Source organism: Balaenoptera borealis (assembly GCF_965194805.1).
Source record: "Balaenoptera borealis genome assembly, chromosome: 21".
Classification (NCBI taxonomy): domain Eukaryota; kingdom Metazoa; phylum Chordata; class Mammalia; order Artiodactyla; family Balaenopteridae; genus Balaenoptera; species Balaenoptera borealis.
In genome coordinates this window covers 31,598,874-31,620,698 of record NC_138880.1, presented here as the reverse complement: position 1 = coordinate 31,620,698, position 21,825 = coordinate 31,598,874, and the positions used below count along the sequence as shown (strand labels likewise).

Here is a 21,825-nt window from a genome sequence, read left to right as displayed (position 1 = left end):
AAAATCCAAACTTGTAGAAACTGCAGGTAGATTGATGGTTGCAGGGAGTGAGGTTGGGGTGAATGGGTGAAGGTGGTCAAAAGGTACAAGCTTCCAGCTGTGAGATGAATAAGTTCTGGAGATCTAATATACAGCCTGGTGTATATAGTTAACAATAATTTATTGTGTAACTGAAAGTTGATAAGGGAGTAAATCTTAAAAGTTTGCACCATACACAAAAAAATTCTAACGATCTGAGGTGATGGAAGTGTTAGATAACCTTATTGTGGTAACCATTTTGCGATAAATATGTATATTAAAAAATCGAGCAAAGAACCAGAATAGACGTTTTTCCAAAGAAGTCATACAAAAGGCTAATGGGTATGTGAAAAATTGCTCAACATTACTATTCATCAGGGAAATGCAAGTCAAAAGCACAGTGAGATACCATCCCACACCTGTTAGGATGGCTATTGTCAAAAGAGAAAAGAGAAAAAGTGTTGGTGAGAATGTGGAAAAAAGGGAACCCAGAGGACTGGCTTTGAAAAGGGTGTGAGAAGAAATTGTCTTTTACCTGGGTGTTGCTCTGTCCACATTCAGCTTGCTGGCAAAGTCTGGGAAATCTGATTATGCAGGTTTCCTGTGATCTGCCCTTTTGATAGGGAGGGAGACCCCACAAGCCTGCATGGAATGAAGTCGTGCATTTTCCAAGTGGGGAAAGCGAGTAGTGTCCCCACATGAAGGGTGGAGGGCTGCCGGGCCAGGCAGAAACCGTAGGGAAGAAAAAAGTTCCCCCACCCAACCTGGAGCTCATTGAGGCCATACAGAAAGATGGAGACCAAACCACGACCAAGTGAAAATACATCGTACGAATTCTTAAAATAGGTTTGTGTTTGCAAGTTTTGTTTTTTTATTTATTGAGAACTCACTGAGAATCCCTGTGAGAACAAAGACAGAAAGAGAGGCGAGAGCAAAAGCGAACAAGAGAGTGAGAATAAAACATCCAAACAAACAAAAAGCTTAAGAAGGGCGTCAGTGCTCCTTGGGTGTAGTAGGGTCGACTTCAGGTACGTGCACCATGGGCAGACAGCATGGTCGGCCGTCCAAACATCTCCCAGCCTGGATTTCTGAGTCGATGCAGAATTCCTGGCAGGAGCCGTTTGGACGGACGCTCACAGACTTCCTTGAAACTGGCCCCGCCTGCACAGAGAAGAGAGTTGTGGTAGCTATTTCCTGGTGTCCCTGAATTTTTATTGAATTACATGGGAGGAGGGAGTATCTGGAAACAGTCTTGTATGGATTTTTCATTGTTATTTGATTTCTTAAAAATCTGCTTTCACACAAAAATTTGGATTTGGGGCATTGCTGTAAAATCTGGCAATATTGAGCACATCTAAGTAACGAAAGGCCAGCCGTGGGCAGCCCTGCCCCCATGCCAGGGCACACACACCCCAGCTCTTCTGGGTCTTTCTCGATCCTTATTATCTCCTAACACCGATGACAGAGGTCAGTTTTTATTTAATATTAGTCTTGTACTGCTGGTTTTCCTAGAGTAGAAGAAACTTTTTAGAGATATCGCTCTTTCTATATGTGTGTGTGTATGTGTGTGTCTTTCAAAAGTGGAAATGAAATACAGATGCAAAAGATAATATACATCAAGGAAATTATTAGAGAGGATATTTTTCTGGGGGAAGGGAACAATATTCCTACATATGTAATATGCAAACAGTACCCATGTCAGTATTTCTTGCATCCTGAGGCTGCACTCACTGCCTCTCTCCCTGGCGCTGGTCTTTGAGGTTGCAATCTGCTGCAGGAATCACTGCATACATTAAGATTCTCAAAGGCTAAACAAGCACCCTTGTTAAAAGCATTGACTAGTATTTGACTTATGTCCTAATATATTAGTGTTTCGGGGGTGGGGTCATACACAGTGAGGGGCTCAGTTTCGAAAGTGGCTTGATTCTGAGCCGTCCCTGTATGTCACAAAGTGCACCTTTCCCCTGACAACTTCTTAAGCTCTTTGCCGACATTAAAAGAGGTCTCAAAACCAACACTTCGAGATTTTCCTATTCTGGAACATAAAAGCCAATTCTTGAATAGCTTCAAATCAGTATAGGGCATTCATAGACATTCGACAAAAGTCCATTGAATTCAGCTGAAAGTCAAATGCATTAAATTGAATTTAACTCTTTACTGTTCACAAAGCAATCATTAATGGGTATTTGTTAAGCATCCACTGAATGTGAGGCCCTTACTGGGAAGCAGGCATACAAAGAAAAAAAGACATGATGGCCTTTGACTTCCAAGAAATCATAGGCCAGTAACCTTGGTTGCTAGATAGTACAGGGAAGAGTCAACTAGCCCTCAAAATAGAGCATTGGCACAAGGATGAAGGAGAGGTTTCGTAAGTGAGAGCCAGAGAGAAATAAAGCACGGCTGAAAGAAAGACGAAGTATCGCAGGGGTTGAAAACTTAAGGCACTAAGCCTTGAAGGATCTGATGGTCAGAGCAGGCTTTGGAAGGAAAATCATGGGATCACATTAGTCCTAAGTGTTTGAGGCTGTCTATTCAAGGTTTTCATCTGAGTTTTTACCTGTAACCAGAATAGTAATATTCTGTGTGTGTGAATGCAGAATATAGTGAAATACATCCACCACCCCACAGTCCGCAAGGAATTTGAGATGAATAACAGGGCTGGGATTAAGTAGGCTACCGCTCCTTATATGAGGACTGTCCCCATTCACACATCTGTCTACCTTCCTACTCCTTCCCAACCCTTGAGACCCTGAATTCTCAGGAAAAGGTAAGACAGTCCTCTTGATGTAGAGCAGTAAGGCGCTCATCCCTCCTTAGATCTACATGTCCCGGAGATATACGTCTGTGCCTGTACCTGTGATCCACGTTCGCATGCAGAATGCAGGAGGTGCGCTCACTGCAGTGCCATCTTGACCCCTGTGTTCAAAGTTCTACTTTAGGAGAACAGATGTTGAAAAGGAAGAGGATAGCCCGAGGTTGGCATGGAGCCTTCAGGGGCATCATCAAGGCTGGGCGGCCAACCGTATCAAGGGGCAGCGGGTTGGAGGTCTCTCGGACTCAGAGCAGGCCTTTCAAGGAGACCCCCTCACCAATCCCTCTGCCCCTATAACTTTGGCATAGCTCTTATATCAGCATCTTAGGATGCTAATTTTTGCTGAAAGTAGAGGAGTTTTGGAGACCAAGATTTAGTAGAATAATGCCTCATTTTTTTTGTTACCTAGATCTAGAAACTGCTAGTAAACTTGCCTAAATAATTCATCTTCAGTGCTGGAACAAAGAGGGTTTCAAGCGCTTGAAACGCCCTTGGCTTCATGCCCTCTAACAGAGAGCTGCTGTGGAGAGCTACTGAGTCAGGTGGCTGCAGGACTTCCCAGGTTTCCCACAAGACCGCTGCTCAGGGCCGAGGTGAGGCGGGTGTCGCTGTGAACACTGGACCCCTGTAAGGCCTCAGGCACCCTACTCTTACCAGAGCTTCGGCAGAGTTTGTTTTGTTACCTGGTGGGGCTTGGCCCATAAAGAAGAGAATGGTAAGCAGGGGAACAGCAGTCCTCGTGGCTGGAGAGAGGAGAAGGCTTGGCTTCACTTCCGAGAGGCAGAGAAAACTTCCGTCTGCGGCTCCCTGCACCTGCGGAATGTCTTTGGCCGGATATCAAGTGCCCTCCTCTACCTCATCAGGGCACTTGTGGACAGAAGTGTTCTACGCACACAGAATGGCCTTTGCAAGAAGGCTGAGAATCCTTGTTGGACGCTCAGTTCATTAGGGAGATGTGGGCGCACACTTCTGACCAGAAAACACTGTTAAATGGGAACATAAGCTACAAACACTTTGGCCCCAGGTAAAGCGTCCGAGCGAAGAGCTATCTATATTCAGTTACAAGGAGTCGGGCTGTGTACAGAAACCACTTGGTTTAGTTAGTGACTAGACATTGTGTTAGTGAGTACTTCCCAGGCTTTGCTAGCCCTCCTCGTGATTAATCGCCCCACTCACTCCTGGTCCGAAAGCCCACAGTGCCCTGCTCAGGATACACTAACCACACGTATGTTAGTTTGCTTAACAGACGCTTACCTCCCAATAAGGTGCAAGCTCCCTATTGTTAAGACCAGACTTTGCTCCTCAGGGCTGAGGAGGAAGTTGAATCCTGTGGTCATTTACTCTCAAAAGCGTATCAAGTGCATACAACACTGGGAGGGCAGTCAGATGCCTCTGAACATGAAGGCAGGGGGTCTGGGTCTAAGTTCCAGCCTCTAGGCCTGCTCCTCAGCAGAGGTCCAGACGTCGGCAGGAGGGCCATCCCCCTTGAATCTCAATAGCGCCCATACAGACTTAGGTCTGTTGGGTCGCAATCAAGAGACTCTCGATCATTATGCATAAAAACAACTGGGAAAGTTGCTTCAAAATGCAGACACGTCGACCCACTCCAGGCAATGTTAGTTTGGTAGGGTGCCTACAAGTCTAGGTATGCCTTCTAATTCCTAGAAGTCTGCTTTTTTTTTAAAAGGGAACGCTATTTATTTATTTATTTATTTTGGCTGTGTTGGGTCTTCGTTTCTGTGCGAGGGCTTTCTCTAGTTGCGGCGAGCGGGGGCCACTCTTCATCGCGGTGCACGGGCCTCTCACTGTCGCGGCCTTTCTTGTTGCGGAGCACAAGCTCCAGACGCACAGGCTCAGTAGTTGTGGCTCACGGGCCCAGTTGCTCTGCTGCATGTGGGATCCTCCCAGACCAGGGCTCGAACCCGTGTCCCCTGCATTGGCAGGCAGATTCTCAACCACTGCGCCACCAGGGAAGCCCAGAAGTCTGCATTTTTAACGAATTTCCCAGGAACCAATTCTGAAATGTATTCTGGAATACTCAATGGAAAATATCAACTTAGGTCACCTCTCAGCTTCTTTCTAGCTCTTATATTAGAGTATTCTAAGTGCTCTTGTCTCAGAATAAAACTCATGCTTGACTTTTATGACTGACAACAACATTTTGTGTGTGTGTGTGTGTGTACGCACGTGCACCTGCCTGTGTGCAGCACAGAAAGGTGAAGCGCACACCTTAATCTGTGCAAAATTAGATTCCAATTTTATAAAAACAACTCCGGAATTGGCCAGGACAAGTAACTAAATAGACAGAGCAATCTATTTGGAAGAAGGCTGTTGCAGTAATAGACCCTAGATGAGGCTCCAGACTAAACCAATGTGAGTGTACAGAGAGAGAGGATGGAGAATGTTTGAGAGACGAAGTATAGGGCCATGATGACGTTTATAATGAAAGTGGGCACATGTGAGTAATCCAGTAAGTTTAACCTGAGTGCCTAAGTAAATGGTAACAGCGCTTACCTGGAAATGGTGCTGCACTGAGAGGCGTGGGGGGGTGGTGACCCTCAGCCTGAGCAAGCGAGCTGGTCGGGGAGTTCTAGAACCACTCGTTGGCCTATGCCGCCCCCTGCTGGTCGAGAAACAGCTGTCACTGACACCTTCCTGTACCCCGCCTCTGAGATACACAGCAGCCAGCTGCCTGGACCCCCAGGGTTCTGGAGGAAGAGCTGGCAGAGGGCATGCAGGTGTGAGGGCTGAGAAGAGGCTGGGGCTTCCTGTGGGTGTAGCTGGGGCTTGCGCTCCGGCTGTGGGTATGTGGTCCTGCATTCCTCGCCTGCAGTTCCCGGGGTAGAACTTCTGAAATCAGTGGGTGTGGAGGGGTAGGGAGGCTCAGGACCAAAGTCCCTCTGTCTCTGTCCCTTAGGACATCCCTGTGAGATTTGTCCTCCGGGGTTTGTGCCAGAGTTCCCAAGGTCACCTGTGTCCTCCTCCTCCTTGTTTTTGTATTCTCTTTTCCTGCTACGTTCTGCCTTACTTTCTTTTCTCTTTGCACAGACCTTGGACTCTGAAGCCAAAATATCCCATGAGGCCAGAAATTAGTACCTGGTCAGTCATACAGGAGAGTCTGTAATCTCCCATTACCTTAAGGTTTATTTTTATTATCATTAATAGTGGTGGTATTATTATTATCTTTATGATGGCCCTCAATTTTTGTTGTCATTGTTAGTCATTATTTATTAGTATTTTATTAGTAGCATTCATTATTTTATTAGTATTTATTAGTAACACTATTCATCTTTTTTTCTTATTATGGATGATTTTGTGGTCGATTTATAGAACGTGAGGGCTTCTTGCAACACTTAGACAAATCCGCGGGTGGTGGACAGGCATGTCGGCACCTCTGTGCCGTCCAGTTTAGTAACAGAATTTCTGGGGCCAATGAGGGGACTGAGAATGTTTCCAGAGGCGCAGGTGGTCCTAGAATGCCCTAACTGCACCTCAATTTTTGGCAGTGTTGGCTTTCTGGTTCTGAGCTGAGATAGAAAATACCTGCAGGGACAGGTGGTGACACTTTCTAGAAAGCCAAGAGCAGTATTTCCCCCTAGTGGACTTAGAAAAAATGTATAGAGGATTAGTTCAAGATGGCAGAGTAGAAGGATGTGCGCTTACTCCCTTGTGCAAGAGCACCAGAATCACAACTACCTGCTGAACAGTCATCAACAGGAAGACACTGGAAGTCACCAAATAAGATACCCCACATCCAAAGACAAAGGAGAAGCCACAATGAGATGGTAGGAGGGGCACAATCACAGTAAAATCAAATCCCATAACTGCTGGGTGGGTGACTCACAAACTGGAGAACACTTATACCACAGAAGTCCACCCACTGGAGTGAAGGTTCTGAGCCCCATGTCAGGCTTCCCAACCTGGGGGTCCGGCAACGGGATGAGGAATTCCTAGAGAATCAGACTTTGAAGCCTAGTGGAAATTGATTGCAGGACTTTGACAGGACTGGGGGAAACAGAGACTCCACTCTTGGAGGGCACACACAAAGTAGTGTGTGCATCAGGACCCGGGGGAAGGAGCAGTGACCCCAAGGGAGACTGAACCAGATCTACCTGCTAGTGTTGGAGGGTCTCCTGCAGAGGCGGGGGGTGGCTGTGGCTCACCCTGTGGGCGGGGACACTGGCAGCAGAAGTTCTGGGAAGTACTCCTTGGTGTGAGCCCTCCTGGAGTCCGCCATTAGCCCCACCAAAGGGCCTGTAGGCTCCAGTGCTGGGTCACCTCAGGCCAAACAACCAACAGGAAGCAAACTCAGCCCCACCCATCAGCAGACAAGCAGATTAAAGTTTTACTGAGCTCTGCCCACCAGAGCAACACCCAGCTCTACCCACACTAGTTCCTCCCATCAGGAAGCTTGTACAAGCCTCTTAGATAGCCTCATCCACCAGAGGGCAAACAGCAGAAGCAAGAAGACCTACAATCCTGCAGCCTGTGGAATGAAAACCACATTCACAGAAAGACAGACAAAATTAAAAGACAGAGCACTATGTACCAAAAGAAGGAACAAGATTAAACCCCAGAAAAACAACTAAATGAAGTGGAGATAGGCAACCTTCCAGAAAAAGAATTCAGAATAATGATGGTGAAGATGATCCTGGACCTTGCAAAAAGAATGGAAGCAAAGATTGAGAAGATGCAAGAAATGATTAACAAAGACCTAGAAGAATTAAAGAACAAACACCTGGAAGAATTAAACAACACACAAACAGATGAACAATACAATAACTGGAATGAAAAATATACAAGAAGGAATCGATAGCAGAATAACTGAGGCAGAAGAACGGATAAGTGACCTGGAAGACAGAATGGTGGAATTCACTGCAACAGAACAGAATAAAGAAAAAAGAATGAAAAGAAATGAAGACAGCCTAAGAGACCTCTGGGACAACATTAAACACACCAACATTCGCATTATAGGGGTCCCAGAAGAAGAGAGAGAGAAAGGACCTGAGAAAATATTTGACAAGATTATAGTTGAAAACTTTCCTAACATGGGAAAGGAAATAGCCACCCAAATCCAGAAAGCGCAGAGAGTCCCAGGCAGGATAAACCCAAGGAGAAACACGCCAAGACACACAGTAATCAAACTGACAAAAATGAAAGACAAAGAAAAATTATTGAAAGCAGCAAGGGAAAAATGACAAATAACATACAAGGGAACTCCCATAAGGTTAACAGCTGATTTCTCAGCAGAAACTCTACAGTCCAGAAGGGAGTGGCATGATATACTTAAAGTGATGAAAGGGAAGAGCTTACAATCAAGATTACTCTACCCCGCAAGGATCTCATTCAGATTTGACGGAGAAATCAAAAGCTTTACAGACAAGCAAAAGCTAAGAGAATTCAGCACCACCAAACCAGCTCTACAACTGATGCTTAAGGACCTTCTCTAAGTGGGAAACACAAGAGAAGAAAAGGGCCTACAAAAACAAACCCAAAACAATTAAGAAAATGGTCATAGGAACATACATACCAATAATTACCTTAAACATGAATGGATTAAATGCTCCAACCAAAAGACACAGGCTCACTGAACAGATACAAAAACAAGACCTGTATATGTGCTGTCTACAAGAGACCCACTTCAGACCTAGGGACACATACAGACTGAAAGTGAGGGGATGGAAAAAGATATTCCATGCAAATGGAAATCAAAAGAAAGCTGGAGTAGCAATACTCATATCAGATAAAATAGACTTTAAAATAAAGAATGTTACAAGAGACAAGGAAGGACACTACATAATGATCAAGGGATCAATCCAAGAAGATATAACAATTATAAATATATATGCACCCAACATAGGAGCACCTCAATACATAAGGCAACTGCTAACAGCTATAAAAGAGGAAATCGACAGTAACACAAAAATAGTGGGGGACTTTAACACCTCACTTACACCAATGGACAGATCATCCAGACAGAAAATTAATAAGGAAACACAAGCTTTAAATGACACAATTGACCAGATAGATTTAATTGATATTTATAGGACATTCCATCTGAAAACAGCAGATTATTACACTTTCTTCTCCCTACTATGCCATCTGTATCTCCTCATCCCTTAAGGCAATGTGTGTTCTACTGTCCATCTCTTTGGAGTTACGATTTTTCAGCATGGTAAAATGTATATAAACTTACCATTTTAATCATTTATGGTCATACAGTTCAGGGACCTCAAGTACATTTACACTGTGGTGCAACCATCACCACCATTCATCTCCAGAACTTTTTTCAGCTTCTCCAGGCAAAGAAGACAAGAATGCACATCCACAGTCAGCGTTCAGACGTCAGACATGAAGCCCCCAGCACTGCCCAGACCTCGCCTGCTGTCGGTCCTTCTCTTTCTGGGCACCTTGAAGTCCAGGCCCCTCCATTTGCATCTACACTGTCCAAGGTCATCATCTGGCCAGCAAGGGCAGAAGGGACTGGCCGCACCAGTTTCCCAGTTGCCAGGTGGACTGAAAACTTCCTGCAGTTGCTTGGGCGAGCGAACCACATTCTCCATGCCTTCAAGGTTGGCACCGGCCTTTCCTGGGCACCCGTGGGAACTGAGAACATTCTAGAGGCTCAGGGGGGGATAAGATGACCTCTGTGCACCTCTGTTTCCAGCAGTGGTGGTTCCTGGGTTCCTGATCTGAGAAGAAAATTCTGAAGATGCTGGGGGCAGGGATGCCATCTCCAGCCTCTCAAGGAGGGCAAGAGTAGTTCCTGGGCCCCCAGAGTAACCTTGACAATGTCGCTATGGTGGGCAAGCATACCCTCCCTGACTTCCTGGGCGACACAGCTGTTTCTGGGCCCTCAATAGGACTCATCAGTTGTCCTATAGGCTCAGGTGGCCCATGGACATGCTCTTCAAAGCTCCCCTTCCAGCCTGGGCTGCTCACTGTTCCCTGAGGGGAACGTGCAGGATTTCATGAGCCTCGTCCAGCCAACAGGTGCCGGCAGTAAAGCTGCAGTCGAAGGGCTGCTGTGTGTGTGTCTGTGGGGAGAACCCTCAGGAATCATCTTCAGCAAATCCAAAACACTTTTGAATAGAGCAGTATGCAAAAGATAATCTATAGTAAGTAGTGTAATAATAAAAATAATGATAATAATGATAGTGATGATGATGTTAATGATATTAATGCTATGATGGCTGTTATAATAATAATAATAATAATAATAATAGTAATCAACTTAAGGAAATGGAGATTAGGAAACAGATTCCCCCAAGTGATTGACAAGGATTTACATTGTCACAGTTTAAGTGACCAACATAGGTAGACTAATATATTTCTAATTACCCTCGTGATCATTATATTGATGAGTTAAAATAGAGGAAGAGCAAAAGTGTAGAAACAAAACCACAGGATGATAATCTTTTTGTTCAATATTTTTTGGCCCTCCGTAAATACTGGCATTTGAGAAGGGAGTTCTGTCTACATAAAGTGTGAACGTTGTACAGAAAATTTTCTTCCACATAATGGAAAACTTAATGTAAATGACACTGTTAATTCAGTGTAAATGACACTGTTAATTCACTGTTAATTCACTCCATTGCAAGGTGGATACATTCATGAACGACTTCCTTCTGAATTCTAAACCATCAAGGGAATCTGTTGGGAAAGATTGCCAAGGATATTCAGGGAATTGAGAAAGTGATCAAAAGTTTGCTTTTCATTTAAGAAAATGGCAGAAATCTTTTTGTTAAGTACAAACCATAATACTTTAAGAATATTAGTACTTTGAAAATGTGCATGCCTAAAGGTACTTATAAATACACACACACACACACACCCCCCACTTATTCCAGCGGTCTTCCTTTTATTTCTTTTGGAGGGGCTAAGCTAAATGTATCCTCATTACCCGAATGCTGTTTTCCTCTCTCAACATATTTGTGCATGATGCTGACAAGTAAACATATTTTAGGTAGTCTACCAATAGACCCTTCTGACCCTTATCTGGACAGCACCCTGGATATCATGGCAGCTCAGAGTGTGAACCACGCTTCGAGAGAGTTGGAGAAGCCCGAAAAGCTGGACGGGGAAAATGCCCATCATTGTAGTGTTTGTCTCAAGAAGGTGCCTGCCACCAAGAGGTTGACTTTGCACAGCACCCCAAGGTCCTGACCCTTGTGCTGAAACGGTTCTTCAGATTTCACAGGTGACAAAATGGGTAAGAAAGTCCTCTATCCCGGGTGCTTCGACTTGCAGCCATACGTGTCGCAGCAGGAGGCAGGACCACTGGATTATGTGTTCTATGCGGCGCTGGCGCACTCCGGGGGCAGTGGTCACCGACAGCCCTACTTCTGTTACGTCAGAGCTGGGAACGGCCAGTGGTATAAAATGGACGATACCAAGGTCACCACCGCCTGTGACGTGGCTTCTGCCCTGAGCCAAAGTGCCTATGTCCTCTTTTACGTCCAGAAGAGTGCATTGGAAGGAGACGGTGGGGGACCGTCACCGGGAGGGGCACCGACATCCCTGGGGCTGACCCCGCAGGCATGGATGCAGCCCACGGGGAACCTGGAAGAGACACCAGCATCAGGGTTCCTGGGCCGGAGGAGCACCTGGGGGAAACAGATGTTCAAGAAATCACCTTAGAGCAGTGGAGATGCCGCCGAGAACACAACCGACCTCAGCCTGAATCCAACCACAGGAAGATCGAGTCTACTTTGCCTGCCCATGCTGTCGTGATTCACCCGTCGAAATATGGAGGTGGGATGAAAATGAAACTTCCTGAACAGGAAAACTACCTGCTCAACAATCCAGCCAGAGGCACCGCACCTCAGGGACCAGTACACATCGGCCACATCCCTTGTCTCAGAGGGAAGGACAGAGCTTCCAAGAAGAAGAACGAGAAGAAGCTGAGGTCTCTGGATGCACTGCAGTAAGCTCTGCTGCACATCTGCAAACACACACACTCCACACACACACTCACACACACACTCACACACACAGTTACACACACACTCACACACTCCACACACACAGTCACACACACACTCCACACACACACTCCACACACACACACACACACTCACACACACACTCCACACACACTCACACACACACTCCACACACACACTCCACACACACACACTCCACACACACACACACTCCACACACACTCACACACACTCCACACACACACACTCCACACACACACTCCACACACACACTCACACACTCACACACACACTCCACACACACACACTCCACACACACACTCACACACACACTCACACACACAGTCACACACACACACACTCCACACACACACACTCACACACACACACACTCACACACACACACACTCCACACACAGTCACACACTCCACACACACACACACACACACTCCACACACACACTCCACACACACAGTCACACACACACTCCACACACACTCCACACACACAGTCACACACACACTCCACACACACACACACACACTCCACACAGTCACACACACACTCCACACACACACTAACACACACACTCCACACAGTCACACACACACTCCACACACACACTCACACACACACTCCACACACACACTCACACACACACTCCACACACACACTCACACACACACTCCACACACACACTCACACACACACTCCACACACCCACACACACACTCCACACAGTCACACACACACTCCACACACAGTCACACACACACTCCACACACACACTCACACACACACTCCACACACACACACACTCCACACAGTCACAAACACACTACACACACACAGTCACACACACACGCCACACACACACTCACACACACACTCCACACACACACTCACACACACACTCACAAGCCCAGTCGTGTATAGGAAATTGTGTTGCAGGTGTGAATAATCTAGTCTTGTGAAAGGACTGTGTGTCTGCAGCGTTTACGGGACACGATATTCAGTGGCAACTTGTGCCTCCTTCTCAGGAGTGTGGTGTACGCTGCGAAGTTACTGGAGCGGGTGGGGTTGATTACTGGGTCTGAGAACTGTCTGAGGACTTTCCACTTGTGCTGCGTTTGAAGACCCATTTGTTGATGGGGTGCAGGATGTCTGAATTTTTGCACTATGGAATTCTTATGAATCAGTTGAATGACTTTCCAGTATTGAACTTGGAGTGCATTAGGCAGAGATGGAGAATGGTATTTATCGGCGCCAATTTTTCTAGGGGATTTGGTGTTGCACATATTTGGCAGGTTGTCAAAAGAAGTCCGGTGGTGTGTCCTTGGTTAGTAGTGGGCTGGACAAGCTCCATAACTTTGGAGAAGAGGCATTCTCATTACAGATCTTGTGGTTTATGTGCAGAGCGTGGGGGGGGGCGGTAATTGTGTATATCTGAGAATGCAGCTGTGTGCATACAGCCTGGCTTGGGACAGGTTAGGGATTTCGTATTTGGAGAATGTTTGTGTTTTTTGTGCACTTAGCGATGAGGAGAGGTTGGGTTTGTAATCTATGTGAAGATATCCTTTGGGTTCACAGAGTTTTCCACTTAGAAAGTGTGTAGGTAAATGGTAATTTGAAAAATGGTGGCCAAAAAAACCTTTGCCTTAATGGAAAATTCTCTATAGGCACCAATGTCTCAGGGATAAAATAATATAAAATTAAATGCTTTGGATATCTGTTTTTCCTGTGTCTGGGGCTACAGAATATTAATCTTTTAAAGTTGCACTGGTTACCACTTCTGTCATCAAAACTACCTACCTTCTATCCTTAAATAAGTATTGAAGATCCTACCGAGGGTCTCCCTCCATGTATACAGGCACAGAACCTCAGCTGCTTGTGCCTCCAGGCTGTCCTGGGGAGGATGGCCTTGCCCTGTCTGAGGCTCTTAAATTTAACCTCCAGGGGCCAGGAACGTCTTATGCTGGCAGTGATGACCCAGAGACCTTACCCCACCAGAACCAGCAAAATTTCTGCGTATAATTGCAGCAAAGGAACGGCTCTTACTCTCCTAAAGAGGGCGGAGAGAGTAACATAGCCCTGGAGGCTCGTTGTAAATGCTCCTGTCACCCAAGCAAGGAGAGTATTCTCTGAGCCCATCAGGAAGTCCTGACCTCTCCTGCCTGTGTGTTTATCCCAGTCCGGTTCCAACGCTGTGTGGCTGACCCCTTCCCTTGGTCATCAGCACAACACAGAGAAGTCGGGTCATTCTGGAGCCTTGTTGAAAAAAGAGGGCTTGACAATGAATGAACCGACTGTGATGGACTGAATTGTGTCCGCACCCCGCCCCCCCGTTTCACATGTTGAAGCTCAAACATTTAGTACATCAGAATGTGACTTTACACAGAGAGCTAGCAGTTAGAGCTGTGATTACCTTAATCTGGTGGCCTTATGGTGAGGCCCTAATTCAACCTGACCTGTGCCCTTAGAAGTAGGAGAAGAGACCAGGGGTCTGAGCAAGAGGAAAGGCCATGTGAGGACAGCAAGTCAGCTCCTGTCAGCTCGACATGGACGGAGGCCTTGGGGAGAAACAAACCCATCTACACCTGGATCTGGGAAATTCTGGCTCCAGGACTGTGCTGCTTCCAGCAATTAGAAACCTTTATTTAGATGGAAACTAATGGGAAACTCCTTCTCGGCCTGGAAGGAATGCACTGTTTCACACTAAAGGTTTCAGAACGTATTTTCCATGTCTTTTGTCCATTCTCTCAGGAGGCAGAGACTCCACACAGGGCCAGCTCCAGGGACCTCACGGGGCCAGGACGTGGTCAGTGAGGATGGAGGGCTTAGGAATTCCTTGAAAAGAACACGTGCTACTGTATATATCTAATATCTATACAATATCACCTGTATACATTCTTTCTCTTTCTTTATTTGCCACGTGTTCTATTTCACACATCTTGAGATGAGTTATAAATTCAAATACCTTTTTAAAGATGTGGATGGCATCTCATACTTTTTCAGTTTTTCTAAATATATTGTCATTTCACATATTTCATTATCTTTCTTCCCTGGGCTATTTGAAAGATTGTTTTTATTTTTGAAAGTAGGAGATTATTGAACCCGTTTTTGCTTACTCTGAGTATTTTGGGTCGAGTGTGTATAATGAGCTGTGTGACGTCACCTGGGTAGGTGGAAGGTACGCCATCTTCTCAAAACTGACAACACGTGTTTCGATTGAGCCCCAGATCAGTGCTGTCTCACTAAACCCATCCTGTGTCCTGAAACCCTGTCCCCTGTATTCACAGGCCCAAGAATACGGAGCCCATCCCTCACAGTTCCAACCCCAGATGGCTACTGTGGCAGGCTCCTCTTCTTCAATCCTGTGATGCTCAGAGGATTCCATAGCATAGAACATCTGTCAGGGCCTATTCACACCCTTTGAAAACCAGAAGTAAGGATCAATGGTGTTTTGTTTTGTGAGAATCTGTAAGAAAGTACTGGGACAGGATTGAGGTCATGAGATAAGAGAGTATAAGGAATAGGGTCAGACCCAGGTCACAAAGAGAAAGGTCATTTCAGAAGTTCCAGCAGGTCTGGGCATGGCCCCGAGTGTGCCAGCTCTGTTTTCCCCGTATTTTAACAACCTTGTGCCTTCAGCCAGCAGCTCGCTGCCCTTGAGGTACAGGCTTCTACGGAATGAAGATGCTCTCCCCAAACAGTTGTTCTGTGTGGAGGTAGGAACGTGGTTTGCTCTTCCTGGGAAGCCCTCTCTACACAGCTCGGTGCATTTTCTTGGACCTGCTCAGGTCTCTTCCTGTTAGAGAACAGAGGCAGCATGTGACATAGGTGATTTCACTGCCACCACCTCCAGTGGTTCTCAAACCAGATGATATAATCATCTCCAGAGCAGCTACAATCCCAATGCCCGGGCCTCAAAACAGACAACATAAACTCGTACCTTTTGAAGTAGGATTCAGGCTTATGCACCTATTAAGATTCACCAACTGAGTCCAATGTGGCCCAGTGTGAGAATAAGGCAGCCTACACGTTATCACATCGTCCATGCAGGGGATTGACACGGTGCATTGTTAATGTGCAAATGTTGACCCGTGGACCAGGGAGGGCCGGAGATTCTGTATTTTTAATAAGCCTTAGGTCCTCCCAAGCTCCCCTTTCCCCTCAGTTACGAAATCCATCTTAATTTTTCTTTTTTTGTTGTTGTTCTTTGGCCGCACGGCATGTAGGATCTTACTTCCCTGACCCGGGCTCGAACCCGCGCCCCCTGCATTGGAAACAGGGAGTCTTAACCACTGGCCTACCAGGGAAGTCTCCACAAAATCTATCTTGAGTAAAAATAAATGTTAAGATGATCTACAAGGCTTAGAGATAAAAACCACGTACAACATGTCTTATACGGTAGAACTTTATTAAAATTGAAAGAAAATTTGAAAACAAAAAGCTTTATAGTAACATTCAATGAAACATAAGAAGCAGAGCCGTGGGAGTGTCCCCACCATGATTTACAATGAAAGACTCCACAGAGTCTCATCTCAGGACAGGACACTGCTGACCTTCTGCAAGGCACAGAGTTGGGCCCTTTATCCAGGTTCCAAAAGTTCAGACGTTTGCAGCAAATGCAGATTACTACCATAGCTTCCTATTTACACAATAGCTCAAAGTTACTCCTAGAATTTGCCTCAGTTACTTAAAATAGATTCAGACTGACAAACAACTTGCCATTCCAGTGTGATAAGTACCATCTGACGGATGACTCTAGTTCCATCAGGAGAAAGTGCAGTGCGTGTACGTGTGTGTCCCTGGGGCTTGTCTGGGTTTCCACCATCTTTTCGCCCAGCAGGGGTGGGGAATCGCTGCTTCTCCAGGAACAGCTGCTCCTTGTGACTCCCCCTCCTCAGGTGCACAGTCACCTCCAGGGCACCTGGGGCTGGAGGACAAGTCTTAGTTGCCATAGGCGTGTCCCTCCCAGTCGCTGTCTTCAGAGGAAGAAGACACCTGAAGGTCATCGTAGAGGACACTCCGGGGGCCAGGGGCCCAGTGCCCCTCAGGCTTCTTGCCAGTGGGAGGGCTCTGAGCAGGAGGCGCTGACTGCTCAGGACGAGGCAAGGCGGGAGGCGCCACGTACCTGCAGCTCCACCAGCCTTCGTCTACTCGCACGAAGAGCATCCTGAGAGGCTGGCCTGGAACGTGGCTGATGGGTGGAGGATGGTCTCTGGTGCAGGCTTGGACACTATTGGGGCGAGATCTGTCCAGTGGAGGTTGGAGGGCAAGGCTTTGCCCCTGGGCAGGTGTCTTCCTGCTGACTTGGGGGGTCACTGTGGGTCCATGTCCAGTTGTACTGGGTGGAGGAGGGAGATTCTGGAAAGCCCCCAGATCTGCTGTCAGAGTGCTCTTCTGGGGAGTCTGGATGGGGCTGAGTCTAGGTTTCTTTGGGGGGTTCAGACATGTCTGGGTGGGGATCTGGGCAGATCTCTTGCCTGGGGCCTTGATGCTGCTTTTGGAGTCCTGGACCAAACTTCTGCTTATGAGAGACACTGCAGGGTGGGTGGATTTCCTGTCATCTTTCCTGACAGGTGACCTACTTGGGAGGTCTGGATCCTGGAGGGGTTTCCTCTTGGATGCCTGGATGAGCATGGGCATGTTTGGATGCTGTAGGAGAAGACCAAACAGAAAGGCCAGACGTGAGAATCTTCTCTCCATCCAGGAAAAATTAAAATTAACCAAAAACCATCTCATAGGAATTAATTTTATGTGATGAGATACTCAACCTCAGTGATGCTCATGAAAAAGAAAATATCACCTTGAGACATTTATACATCAAATAGGCACATAGAAAGAGTTTAACAATGTCTCCTGTTAAGTAAGTGGAAACAAGCGTTTTGTATACCCCCTTCCGAGGACTGCACACAACTCGGTGTTTTGCAGGCACTTTGGTGGCAAAATAAGTTCTGATGGCCACTTTTGGAGGATGACCCACAATTTACAGATTCGTGTTCTGACTTAAAGGATTCTGCTTATGGAATGCTGCTGATAAAATCACTTCCATTTACCAAACAGCATATTCTTGCCAGCCATGCAAGTAAGAATGCAAAATCAAAGAAACCGAGGAAAATGGCATCTGAAAAGTACTCTAAATGGTCACATTGGTTGGAAAAGAACGTGACCCGCTCCCTCCCACAGAAGGGGACTGAGGCCAGTTGGGTTACCCCAGAAGGAGAAAGCGCGGGAACCGGGAGACCGACCCTCAGGTAGTGGCAGGACTCTGTCCCTTCCTTCCAGTACCGCTGCCGCCACCCTTGGGGTTTCCTGGGGAACCTCTGGAGCAGCTTCCTCTGCTGCTCTTCTTTCCTGCAAAACAAACCACGTTAAGGGGCAGAAACCCAATTTCCTTGTCACAACTGGGACCAACGGTGCTGTGGCCCAGCCCCTTTCCAAGTCCGGGGGTGACACCGGACCTGAATCCCTGTGCTTGGTGCAGACTCCTGCCCCGCTCATGTCCTTCCCCCAACTCCAGGGTTCCCTCCTGGGTTTCCCAGGAAGTCCTGTCTATTTGTCCCTATGGGTTTGGGGCCTGTCAGGTGTAAAACTGCATGTGTTCTCCACACCCCTCAGTGACTTCAAGGCATATTCTGAGCTCCTGAGTGTGGCCCCCTCGGGACATGGCTCTTGTTTCCCCATTTTCCCTGTCATGTCTAGAGATGGCTCAGCACCCAGTGTAGAGAAGGAGAGGAACCGTCTCCGCGATTTCAGCCCAAAGCTTGGGTACCACCCACCCCACTGCTCACCTTTGCCTTTCACTCTTCTCTCTCTCAGCCGTGTTAGGGGTCCCGGGGGTCTGCAGGTCCTGCAGCTTCCATGGTTCCAGGTTCTCCTTGCCGAGTTTGGAGCCCAAGGGCTGGGGGGCCAAGGCCCCATGCCAGCGCTTCATGGGGCACCTGAGGCTCCTCGCTTTGTGCCCAAAGGCTCCGCAGTCCCTACACTTCACCTGTGGGTGGGGGAGAACAAGGTCAGTGAGTCAGCAGAACTCACAGGCGCATGTCCAAAGTGAACACGAGGACAGATTGAGAGGGATGAACACTGGTTCTGGAGAAAGGACAGAAGCACACGGCCCCTTAGGTGCCAGGATATTTATGATACTGTGGTGCTTCCCAAAGCCTTTACCAGGGAGCATCAAAGGAGGAAGGGCTTGTGCTCCCAAGTGTGCACAGCAAGACCCCGATTGAAGGATTTGGATAAAAGCAGGCCAGACATCACACTAAGGAGGGGTCAGGTGGCCCCCGTCTCTGAACAGCCCGGTCTCCCTGTGGATGAGGTCCCAAGGCAGCTGTCTTTGGATGGGGCTGGACAAGGGAGTTATGGACCCAGGTATTCCAGGCCCAAACCCTGTTTCCAGAGTCCATGCCTCCACTTACCCTGGGGTCTTCATCCTTTGGTGGGGGAGCCACCTGTCTCCCTGCGCCCGGGTTTTGCTTCCTCACTTGCTGGGCTTGAGAGAGTTTGCAGGGACCCAGCTGTCTGTAACGACCGGCCATGTTCCCCGCCTCCTCGGTGCTTCTCGCCAATCTTAATTTTTGGATTTCCTCTGTAAAAAGAAAGAGAAAACCGTCATATTCATACAAGTCACCCCTGCCCCCTCTACACAAATGGGGTCATGAAACCTCACGACCACTAAGGAAATCCAGGTTTCTGATACTTTGACTTCTCTGCCTAGACATTTCTCCATTCTCTCCAGAGACCTACCCACAGATGAGGGCCCTGACTTGGTTAGAAGTTTTAGGCAGACTGTGAATTTGGATTTGCATCATTGAGAGACTAAGTTAGAGACTTTGGTTACATGTATCACGATCTAATAGATAAGAGTGAGAAAAGATTTCCCCACACATACAGAAATACTTACGCTATGGAAAGGCCACATTTAATATTGACGCCCAGGTATTTGAAAATCAAACATAAGTTTGATAACTCCTTGAGAATTGGGCTCTCCCATCTGACATCAGAGAAGGCAATTCTCAAATACAAATTCACGTAACACAATAATTTTCTCCTCTGCTAGCTTAGACGGGGCACAGCGCAGGGTCTGAACTGTTTTCTGAATCCTTCACCCTCAGTGTGTCACTTTTACCTAGTTAATAAAATGTGAAATACATGTTCCAACTGAGGATGAATGAATAATTTTTTAGGCTTTCAATGCCTACAGACAATCCCACCAAGTTTTCATAACTGCTCATCCAGTGCCCCACATCAATCAGAATGCTAGGATGCTAAATGCCTTAGAATTTGAATCTTCATGTAATAAGAGCATTCAGAAGGATATATTTTTTCAGCCTCTGTTCTCAAAACTGCTACTGAAGTTAAATGATCTAGATCATTATCTGGCACCGTACTTAAAACTCAACTCAAAATCGATGAAAGATTTGAAGATAAGACCTGAAATTGTAAAACTCCTAGAAGAAAACAAAAGATATATGCTCCTTGACATAGTTCCCAGTCAATGGAAAAAGGGATAAGGAAACGAGTATGTATATTCTATGGAAATCTATTCAGCCGTAAAAAAAAGTTGAAATCTTGTTATTTTCCAGAACATGGATAGAACTTATTGGTATGATGCTAAAGAAGAAAGAGACTGAAGGTGAATACCAAAGGACTTCACTCTTGCGTAGGATAGTAAGAACAAACAAAAAGGAAGTAAACCAACAAATCGGTGAACAAACCAAATGACAAAAACAAACATATAGATTCACAGAACAGAGTAGTGGATACCAGGGAGGAAACGTCAGGGGCCAAGGCACAATGGTAAAGGTGGTCAAATGGGTAGTGACAGTGGGAGAGGAAAATTTTGGTGGTGAGCCTGTGTTAAGGTTTACAAAATTTGAAATGTAATACTGTACAAATGAAACATCTAATATTGACACCCACTGTTAACCCAATTTAAAAAATAAAATTATAAAAATAAAGACACCTTGGGACTTCCCTGGTGGCGTAGTGGTTAAGAACCCACCTGCCAGTGCAGGGGCCATGGGTTTGAGCCCTGGTCAGGGAAGATCCCACATGCTGCAGAGCAAGTAAGCCCGTGAGCCACAACTACTGAGCCTGCGCTCTAGAGCCCACGAGCCACAACTATTGAAGCCCATGTGCCACAACTACTGAAGCCCACGTGCCTAGAGCCGGTGCTCCGCAACAAGAGAAGCCACCACAATGAGAAGCCTGCACACCGCAACAAAGAGTAGACCCTGCTCGCTGCAACTAGAGAAAAGCCCGCGAGCAGCAACAAAGACCCAACACAGCCAAAAAAAAAAAAAAAGACACCTTACCCTATTGCCAGGCCAAATCACTACATATCTTCACTATGGACTTCTTGTTCTGAGGGATATGCTGAACACAAATTTAAAGCAAACTATCCTAAAGTCCAGCTGTGCTCCTCCTCTCTGTCAGGAGAGTATCAGGGAGGTGGGTGGAGGAATGCAGCTTTGAAGGGGGCTGAGGACGGGTCAAGGGGGAACTTCCTTTCCTAGCTGACCTGATACTGCTCCAAGGTCGCATGACCTTGTTAAGGGTTGCTTAACCAATCAACGTCATCTGTCACCTTTGGTCTAACCACGTCTGAAGACATGTTAAGAGAAAGAAATAATTCGTGATTTCACTCATGTGTGGAACACAAAAAACTAACAAACAAAAAGAAAATAAGTAAAAACAACTTTCAGGAAGAAAAAAATTGACATGATAACAAATACAAAGATACACAGACCTGAGTCGTGGAAATCAGAGGAGAAGCCACAGGCAGAGGCAAAATGGACAAAATGGGGCAGCTAGATGGTGACAGAGGAAAACTGCAGTTTTGGTGCTGAGAAGGTGTATGGTACACAGAAACTGAAATGCGTTGCTGTGCACATAAAACTTACTAACATTATAATGGAATGATACCTAAGTTAAAAAATTTTTTTAATTAAATTAAAAAGAAATTAAAGAATCGATACTCAACTGCCTAAAGCCACATCACTACGTAATTTTATTCTTGTCCTGTTTCCTTGAGGGACTAG

The 21,825-nt window shown here is 46.5% G+C and overlaps 2 protein-coding genes across 2 annotated transcripts in view; one reads left to right on the top strand and one right to left on the bottom strand.

The window, feature by feature from the left end:
• Window positions 1–21,825, top strand: part of LOC309619436 (uncharacterized protein) — a gene marked incomplete at its 5' end in the record, with an annotated part of 176,284 nt that overhangs the window by 49,260 nt on the left and 105,199 nt on the right. The window lies entirely within an intron of this gene.
• LOC309619492 (putative protein FAM90A2P) lies at window positions 16,730–19,503 on the bottom strand (the record flags this gene model as incomplete). Its single annotated transcript, XM_082374687.1, has 3 exons — window positions 18,574–19,503; window positions 18,031–18,136; window positions 16,730–17,437 (listed from the first exon to the last, which is right to left on the bottom strand). The coding sequence occupies exons 1-3, from the start codon at window positions 18,714–18,716 to the stop codon at window positions 16,730–16,732; spliced, it is 957 nt and encodes a 318-aa protein (XP_082230813.1). The 5' UTR covers window positions 18,717–19,503.